Source organism: Athene cunicularia, unplaced genomic scaffold (genome assembly GCF_003259725.1).
Source record: "Athene cunicularia isolate RWA unplaced genomic scaffold, athCun1 SCF_7, whole genome shotgun sequence".
NCBI lineage: Eukaryota > Metazoa > Chordata > Aves > Strigiformes > Strigidae > Athene > Athene cunicularia.
The window spans coordinates 77,265-86,752 of record NW_020799501.1 but is presented as its reverse complement, the minus strand read 5'-3'; the positions used below and the strand labels follow the sequence as shown (position 1 = coordinate 86,752).

General features: G+C 49.1%; 2 protein-coding genes across 2 annotated transcripts in view; one reads left to right on the top strand and one right to left on the bottom strand.

Annotated features, from left to right (window-relative positions):
- The first annotated feature begins 6 nt into the window (after positions 1-6).
- On the top strand, positions 7-4,551 carry CHCHD5 (coiled-coil-helix-coiled-coil-helix domain containing 5). The gene is made up of 3 exons (XM_026867523.1): positions 7-209; positions 341-492; positions 1,147-4,551. The coding sequence occupies exons 1-2, from the start codon at positions 112-114 to the stop codon at positions 489-491; spliced, it is 249 nt and encodes an 82-aa protein (XP_026723324.1). The 5' UTR covers positions 7-111; the 3' UTR covers position 492; positions 1,147-4,551.
- Positions 4,552-6,539: 1,988 nt separating this feature from the next.
- The window catches only part of LOC113490931 (LIM homeobox transcription factor 1-alpha-like), a 23,032-nt gene continuing 20,083 nt past the window's right edge, over positions 6,540-9,488 (bottom strand). Inside the window, exon 7 of the mRNA XM_026867540.1 lies at positions 6,540-9,044. Coding sequence (XP_026723341.1) covers positions 8,890-9,044 — 155 coding nt within the window. The 3' untranslated portion in view covers positions 6,540-8,889. The remainder of the gene's footprint in view (positions 9,045-9,488) is intronic.

Sequence of the window (9,488 nt, the reverse complement as noted above, 5' to 3'; positions counted from 1 at the left end):
GCGGGGGCACCGGGCAGGGCTGCGCTGCTCCCCCTCTCCCCTGTGTTAACTCCGGCGTCTCCCCGCAGGCAGGCGGCCCTGGAGATCACGGCGCGTTACTGCCGCAGCGAGATGGAGCAGTACGGGCGGTGCGTGGCCGCCAGCCCGGCCTCCTGGCAGCGCGACTGTCACGGCCTCCGCCTCAGCATGTCCCGCTGCGCCGCCGCGCAGTGAGTGCGGGAGGGGCGGGATGGGGCCGGGGCCGGGCCTGGGCCTGCCGGGTTGGATCTCAGGCCGGTTGGGCCTGGCGGCCCTGGGCCGTGCGGCTCCCGGGAGCTGAGGGCCCGGTGTTGTCTCGCAGCCCGATCGTGCAGCAGATCCGCCGGGACTGCGCGGAGCCGTTCGCTGCCTTCGAGCAGTGCCTGAAGGAGAACCAGGCCTCTGTCGTGAACTGCAGCGACCACGTCAACGCCTTCCTGCTCTGCGCTGACCAGGTGAAGCTCTCCACGTGAGGTGAGTGTCAGGGGGCAGAGCGGGGTTGCTTTCCCTCTAGACCTGCAGTCCGGAGCCCTCCCACCCACAGCCACTCCCCACGTCTGCTTGGTGAAACAGCTGGAGTGGAATAGTGCACCCCAGAATACACATACACCTTTATTTTTCTCCCACCCACCTCCCCCTCCTGTCTCAGAAAACTACACAGCACGGCCAGGAAGTTTCTTTAAGCTAAAGGTGTGGTGATTTGTTGGCGTGGATTGTCAGGGGCTGTAAGTGATGTGTGTGTGGCTGTTACGGGTGTGAACGCAACAGCACATTTCTCCAAATATCATATCAAGCTGATATCCTGTGGCAAAAGTGGGAGGAAACCAATCCTGCTGAGGTAAAGCCATGATTTCTGTCCAAATCTATTAACCTGGTCATCAATTTTGCCCAGAAATATATACAGAATGGATATATTGGGGTAGGTCAGCTTGCAGCACTCTGCTAAAGACCTTGTAAACATCTGTGGAGCAACGTTCAAGTAAATAACGTGTTACTAAGCATGTAGAAATCATCTGAATGTGACATACTCCCATGACCTGATGTAATAATCTGCTGTACCTCATAACCAGGGTGCTGCATACACACGGAGCCTCCCTGATCCTTATATTTGTGCTGTTTTTTTCATAGGGGAGCCTTGGAATTAAAATTCATCTCGAGGAGCAAATGAAAAGTCTCTCTGGAGTATTGTTCCAATGTTTGGTTGGGTTGTTTTTTCCTCTCTTCAAAACGAAGCGCAGCCCTGCGATGTGGTTTTCTTGGCTCTGGTCACCTGCTTGTCTCCAGCAGACAGCTGGAGTCTGACCGGGATGTCAGAGCATTCCTGATCCATCAGCACTCATGTGCTGATAGCGCCGGGCTTTGTCTGCTGAGTTACCTCTAAAAACTTTATAAAATAAATAATCTACAGAGCTGTGTTGAAGCGACACCAAAGGATCAGCAGCAAGCTGCAGACGTGCTTGAATAGGAACAGAAAGCTAAAATCAGCCCTTACCTCTTTTTCTGCAGTCTGTGTTCTTTGACGGCTTCTTTGATAATTAAGCACAATATTTTCCTTCATCCCAATAAAAAAAAAAACCCAAACCAACACTTTTCAAGATCCAAAGCCAGCTCTGGCTTTTCCCACTGCTGATGGAAGCTGCTCTCTGAGCTGGACCAACTACAGGGACATTTCTTTGACTGTGAAGGTCAGCTTGACCTACTTTAAAACATCCTGTGCAGCTCCCAACTTTGGGGGTGCTGTGAGGGGTTGTCACCCCGGACCTTCTGCTGGTTTAGAACAGCAGAGGGAGTCTTCCCACCAGCAGAGACGGCAGAAAAACCGGATTTCAGAGCACCGACTGCTCTATCGACAGTGCAACAGGGATCTGCCAGTGCAAGGGGAAGGGGGGGGCACCTCTTGTTATTACACAGGGGAACAAAGAACCCAGCTCTAAGTAGATGTTTCTGGGCTGTAACTAGTAGGAAAAAAAAACGAATACAGAAAACAGTAGATGGGCTTATGAGGAGTGGGAGTGGGATTGAGACCCAAGGTCATGAGAGCACATCTGCAGGGGGAGAGCCTTGGGGTGCTGTGAGCTGGGGCTCTTGGGTCTACTCGGGTGTACCATGTCTGAAAATGGCTGTAGATCTGTTTAATTGGCCCTGAGAATCTCTCCCGGCAAAAGTTTAAACCTTGGAAAGTCCTTTGGGGTACTCGAGAGCAGGTTTGAGGAAAAAGAAATGAGCTGTTATGACCTAATTAGACAAACACAGCTTCAGAGCAGCAGCTCTGCTGCTGTCCAGAGCAGGAACTTGGTCTTCCAGAAGAGTTACAGGGAACCATAAACCAAAATTTTCCCAAAGTGTGCAGGGAGCAGGTGACATGCAGAAACTATTGTGTACGGCGCCAGCAGAGTCTTTGTCTGAAAGTACAGCCCAGCTTTGCTGGGTCTGTGAGGGATTTTTTGTACCTCTAAGAGAGGGTGAGGCATGGACTGGGAAACTTGGCTTTGCCCTGGTTCCCAGGGGTTCATACCCCCTTCCTGGGACACATTAATCCATGTTTCAGCCCGGCGTAAGTCCAAGCATTCGCCTTTGAGCCCGTGGTGGTTGGCAGACGTCGCTTGGCATTTTCCAGTTGGACAGAGTTTAACTCCTTTGGGGAGAGGAACAGCAGATTTAAGTTGAGCTGTTCCAGCTTCTAGCAGAGCCCAGATCAGAAAGCTGGCTGGCGGCGTTGCTATGTGTCTCGCAGAGGTGGCTGCCTTTCAGCAGTGATGGGGAGGTGGGACGATGCTGGGCTTGTGTCTGAAAACACACACACACACACACACACACACACACACTTTCAGAAAATTTCTCGTTTCCTTGTATCAAATGCAAAGAGCCGTTTTATCTTCTGGCAGAAAAGTTGGGAGAAAAAGGTGACGGTAGCTTCACTTCAAAATGGATTTAGAGAGGGGCCAAGTGCTACTAGAAAAGGAGGAGAAATCTGTTTTGGTGAGTCTTTGGAGTTTTATTTATCCCAGGCAGCACCCCATTAGTCAGAAGTGTCTGTGGTGTGAATAGCTTTATTAAGGATGCCGTTACACGGGAGCAAAGGTGCTTTACATGTTGTTGACATTGTATTGAAATGTCAGCCTGTCAGCAGAAAAGCCATTTTTCATTACGTTTAAGGTGCGCTGGGCCCCCTCTTAAGCCCAGTTATGCCTCCTCCTCCTCCTCAGGAGCCAGAGCCACTCTATTATTACTTGCTCTAACACGTTAACCACTGAGCTGCCAGGCACTTGGTGCTGTCACCAATGAGCCAAACTCCCACGGGGGTCAGTTGGCTGGTTACTGTGGAGAGAGGGAAGAGGAAGGTGCTGCCCCATCCTGTTTCTGTGTGCAGTTGAGGAGAGAAATGCTTTCTGAGAAAATACTGGGCAGCTGCTAGGTTTTATCCTGAATAAAGAATGCACATCTTTCACTGCATGTGTAATGTAAATGGAAAATATCTTCATGTAGCTGAGAAGGGCTCATGGAGGGAATGGTGATGGTCACTACCTGAAATTGTTGCCTTCCTCAGTTTACCAGCTCCCTTGGGAAAGTTTCTACGTTAAATCAGCTTGTAGCCCTGGCAGATCTGGCAAATTGCTTTGTGAAAAGTGAAAGGAATACCAGTAATTCTCTTTTCTTCAGCTGGATGTGCTAGAAGAAGCCAGGGAGTATTCTCTTGCTTTCCTCTTAGCCTTGAAGGAATCTGTAGCTAAATGTGCATGATTAATCAGTTTAATTCTCACTTAGGCAGAGGGGCCTAACACCTCTTTAAGTGAGAAACCCGGAGCAGTTTTGCAGCTCTTTCACCTCTTCTTTGGAACTGCATGGGCTACCTGCTCTTGCTGGAATCAGGTCAGGGTGGTGGTTATTTCTGTCTCACTGTAGTACACGGGGCCAGCACGTGTCCCTGCAAGTGTCACGAAAAGCTGTTCTTTCCAAATCCAGCTGTTGGGTGTTTGGTCCTGTCACTGGAAACATTTAGCAATAAAGGTAAAAGAAGCATGGCTTCTTCCAGTGTCTTTCACAAGGTGTAAACTGGCAAGGGAGACCAGTGAAAACTTGCGAATTAAACAAGATTTAGGAACCCAGCAAGCGTTCTTCTCATTTCTTGTACCACGGGATTGTGATTCTGCCTTGCACCTCTTGGTTTGATGAGGACAGGCTCATGGAAGCAAGCGCAGGAAGCCGTTAGGACAGTTACCAGCATAAAGCTGAACAAGGGGAAAAAGTCCTCGGGCAGTCAATCAAACTGGTAGGTTCAGCTTCATCTCCGAAAGCTGCGAAGAGACTCAGCTAAATTAATGCCAAGTGGCTGCAATCAATAAGTGAATAAACCTGTATTTCCCAGAGTGGGAGACTCGGGGGAGAAAAAAAAAAAGTGTATTTAGAGCAGGATTTGGATAGGTTGTTCCTCTCACATCCTTCCAAACAAACCAGACCAGAAATAAACACTAAAGCCCTGCAGTACCAAAGAGAAGAACCCAAAGGAGTGTTCTAAGATGGGTGAGAGCTGGTTGTCCCTCTGTGTCACTGTAGTCCTTCCGTTTCTTATCTTCTGGCATGGGCTCTGCCATTCTCTGCTTGGTTTCCATCTCCTGGTTGTGTGTTTTATCCACTTTTAATTATTCTTGGCCCTTGTTTTCAGGCAAATGTGCATGTTGGCTGGTAGTCAAGCAAACTGGATGTCAGGTTTTTTCTGTTTTAACCTACCCTCTGTTTCTGTGTGGCCTTGGAAGCTACTTGTGACATGTTCTATGTCTGTTTACTCACCTCTGAAATAAATAACACCTACTGGGCTGGGGAATAATGAGGAATAATTAATTAATGCATGCAAGGAGTTCTGAAGTCCTTAAGTAAGAGAAAGCCAAGGATCATTAGGTTGGTTAATCCTCTGCTTTGTTTTTCCTCCATTTCTTTTTGGTTTAGATCTCTCAGAATGTGAAGTAAAGTGTGTCGGGACTTTTTTCAGCCTGTTGCTTTAACTCCTGTTGATGTCACTTTTCCTTTCAAGTGGAACTTTAAAACCAATAAGGTAAATTACACATGATCCTAGAATGAGGAACTAACAAAAACATCTCTTTAATTTTTCATCCAGAAAATATTCTCGTTTTACACTCTGCTTCTCTTACTTAAAGGAACCATAAATCAGCGTGTTCCTTTGGTGTTTGCAGTCACAGGGAGAGATTTAGTGCTGCTGGCAGGCCCGGGTCTGAAATGGGCAACTGTCGAGGGCAGAGAGCTCTGCGGAGCCACATTCCATTCACACACACATTTGCTTTACTTGGCTGTTGTCCAGATGATTTTTTGAGTCACTCAGGAGCACGAGGGAAATTGTGTGGGCAGAGGGGAGCATTTTTCATCTCGTGGTCAGTCTTGTCACCTCGACTGGCTTTTATTCACCTTTATTCTCCTGTCTGCAAAGACAAGGGAGAAACACATCGGGGCGTTTTGGAGAGCAGTGGGCATTCCCAAACCCTCCTCAGCAAACACGTTGGCATGTCTCAGCCGAGGACCTGCACCCCCCTGCTTGATGAGAGCAATTGTTCTCTCTCTTGGCCATGCAGAGCAGAAAGGCAAAGCCAAAATTGTGAGTGTTAGCCCAGGTGTGTGTGATTCTATTCTTCACTCTGCTGCGGAGCGAGCTTCGCCTCTTTCTGCTGTTTCCTCTCAAGTACACGTTTCCCAAGTGCTACGAGAGCCGTGAGACTGAATTCGGGGGTGTCCATAGGTGCTTTGGGGTGCACGTTGATACCCCTCGGTTGCCAGAGGGTCAGATCCCTTCCGCATACGTACACAAAGCTACTTCCTCTTCCCAGTTGCTGCCACTGTCTCCCCGAGCCTCTTGTCACTCCAAGACAACTTCCAGCTGCGAGATACAGTTGGGAGTAAATTCACCTGCAGTCGCCGAGCTCTGATAGAGAGCAGGTATCTGCTAAGCTCTTGGTGCTAAAAGCAGCTTTGGTAAGAGAAGCAGCAGGACTTGCTGGACCAGCCTGAGAGCTTCTGGGCTCAATCAGCCGTGGTGCTGGTGTCCACCTGCAGAATTTGGACTCAAAATTGGAGAGCACTTAGAACCTAGCAGGCGTTTCTCTCCTTAGCTATAGGGTGTGGATCTCATCCCTGGCTCTTGTACTGGAACTTTCTTGTCACCATCAGGCTCCTTTGCATCAGTAGCTCCCAGTCTAGCGTAGCTCTTTCACCATATTTATTTATTCACGCTGGGATTGTAGTTCTGCTTGCAACTAACCGTGACTATGGAGTGTGCTGACTCCGTTAGGGGACGAACAGCTGCCAGCACTGCTGCTCCTTTGCTCCAGGATACCCGGTTCCTGGGAAAGGTAACGGATGGGCCATCCTCCTGAGAAGCCCAGGCCAACCTTTATGGGTCTGCAGGGAGCCAGCAGCCTGCTGGTGTGGGCAGTTTGTCTGACCATGCTGAGGCAAGCTTCAGATTTCCACTTACAGTTTGCTTTTTTTTTTTTTTTTTATTTTCAAACGTACATGCAAAAAAAACCATCGGCACATCACAGCACTAGATCACAAGGAAGAGAGGGTGGGGTTGCAGTGGGTGAAGCTGGCTCTGGTATTTGGGAGAAACATCGATTTGCACATAGTTCACTGTAACATTCTCTTAAAACTTAATCTAAACTGAGACTGTTTCTAGTGCAAGAGCCTCTAAAAGTAACATACAGCTTTAAGAGCTTTTCTGTTTTGTTTCGTAGGGGTGGATGACCACACAACAAAGGTGGAAGTCACCCAACTGCAGCAGCTTGGTCTAGAACTTGTCTATCCTGGCAAAGATGTGTCATAAATAGCTGTTTCTGCGAAAGGCTCCCCCTTCCCTCATAAAAAAATGTCAAAGTGTCTGTAAACTATGTACACGACTGCCTTCCGGGGAGGGACACCCATACTGAGAGCAAAGGCAAGTCCAGCGACCAAACCTGGCACTGGAAACGCAACGGGAAGGGACTGCACATCAGCACGTGTCACGTTCACACAGCTTTATTGAAGGTGAAGCAACGGCGGAGCCATCTGAGGGCTGTGGTTCTGTTACACGTCGTTCTTTATGTCAGTTCTCTGTAAGTAGTCGAGAAGGTGAAAAGGTCCAGATAAAACCCAAAATGCATCAGGACTGCATCTCCTTTCATTCCCAAATCCTGCATTTTTTAGTTCCTGGGAATCTTCCACCATAACTGCAGACAACAAAAATTAATCTTTTTTTTTTTTTTTTCCTCATTTGAGAGGCTACACACCTTTAAAATCAGACCGACAAGCCTGTGGAGGCTTAGAAGTAAAACACCACCTACAGAAACATCAGTCAGCCAGGTTCTCAGGTTGCACCGCTAGACTCACAACTCTGGAGATCCAAGATTTAAAAATAAGTCATTATTTCCTTTTGGAGTTGTCCGCCGGTTGTTCCGTTCAAATAGACGAGGGAAGGTTAGTTCTGGAGGACTGTATTCCTCCAGCAAGCGGGCTCGTGGGAAAACCTGACCTTTCCAGGAACACCGACTATCCTTCATGTGTATAAAGAACGAAATCCCAGACTTGGGTCCTAGGCAGGAGAATAAAGAATTTCCCTTTGGTAATAATTCAGACTTTCATTCTCTGCTCTCTCTTTCTTGCCCTTTGTTTGGGTACACACGTTGGTGCCCACCTGCTTCTCATAACTCGCCTCGTGGCGTGATGATGGATGGAGAAAACGAATTATTCCTTTCCATCCGCAGCGGAGATGTGCGTTTCTCTTGGCCGAGTTCTGATACCACCCCCGGGTTGCCCTCAGAGTGAAAACCAAACGTGGCCTCTTGGAGTTAAGCAGCTTGGCAGGGCCACGTCACGAGACAATGCAACCCGGTTCCTTTCTCTCGTTGCTGGTTGGAGGGAAGCGAGGTGCCAGGATGCCCTGAGCAAACTGCGAGCGCAGCCGGGGTGGGACATCCCTCTGTGGACAGACCTGCAGAGGAAGGGCTCTCTAGCAGGAATATTTTTAGAGTGGAATTGTTTCACCTTGCTGTTTTAAAAAAAAGAAACCAACAGAAATTAGCGTGGCTGGCAGCTGTCATTTTGTGAAAGTCTTTGTCCATAAAGGGAGTAAAACTGCTCTTTTAGAGAGACAGACATAAAGGCCATAGAGGACTCACTGTGAGGGTGTTAAACTTCTCTTGGCATCCTGGAACATGACAGAGGATAAATATTCTGTTGTTTCTTGTAGCAGATACCCCAGCATAGGCGTTCCAGTCAGGAGCCAAACTACTGTGCATTCCTGAAATGTCAAACGTTAAAAAAACTGTCCTGGGCCAGCTGATTGATGACCACCTAGAAAATCTCTGCAGCAGCAGCAGTGGCATCCATCCTCCAGGCCTTGGATTTTAGTGTTGAAGATTAACCTTGTCCCATGAAGTCTGCATCTGGATTGGGAAATGAGGCAAAGCAGCACAGCGAGAGCTGAGCTGCAACCGAGACTTCAATAAACTGAGTTCTTGTGGGAAGGAGCACCTCCTCCTGCTTCGAGGGGCAGCTCTGGGTAGCTTGGCCAGTCTTTGTTTGCAGGACATAATGCTCAAAAGCTTAAACACTGGACAAACTGCTAAAGTTACAGCTAAACAACATCATACCATCGATCTACTCGTGGCTAGGAAAAAGGAGAGAGGCGATCCAAAGTCCTTCAGGCTGCGGAAGGTCTCCATGAGTTAGTGCTTATATGTGTGGCGGACCTCGTTGCCTCCTCCGTTGTGCAGTGCTCAAGGAAAGTCTCTGAAGGTCTCAGTCTTGTTTCTTCTCCCTCGCCCTGGTTCTGAATTTGAAGCAGCATCCATGCAAGATACTCGTGAAGAGTCGGAAGCTTTTCTATGGTCAGGATGTGAAGTAGGAGCTCTGCATGGAGTAGAGTCGGTCAATGGGGTTGCCCACGCGGGCTTGGAGGAGGTTGGCTTCAGCCGTGGACAGCAGGCAGTCTCCCAGGTGGCTGATGCTCTCACTGTCCATATCGTGAAAAACTCCTTCGGAGTCTAGAGGAGGAAGGAAGAGGAAACGAGTGGGAACGTGGCGTGTGAGGGTGACAGCAGGGCCGTGTTTCACCCGGAGCAGTGGTCAGCAGGGCTGGTATGAGGTGAGCCCCACAGACAGGACCAGCTTTAGGTGTAACTATTTCCTCCCTCACCCAAATCACAGAATCCCAGAATCATTCAGGTTGGAAAAGCCCCTCGGGATCATCGTGTCCAACCCTCAGCCTAACTCTACAAAGCTCACCCCTACCCCACATCCCCCCACAGCTCATCCCAACAACCCTTAAACCCCCCAGGGATGGGGACTCCCCCCTCCCTGGGCAGCCTGTTCCACTCTCGGACCACTCGTGCTGGGAAACATTTTCTCCTCCTGCCCAGCCTGACCCTCCCCTGGGGCAGTTTCCAGCCGTTCCCTCTTGTCCTGTCCCTGATCCCCTGGGAGCAGAG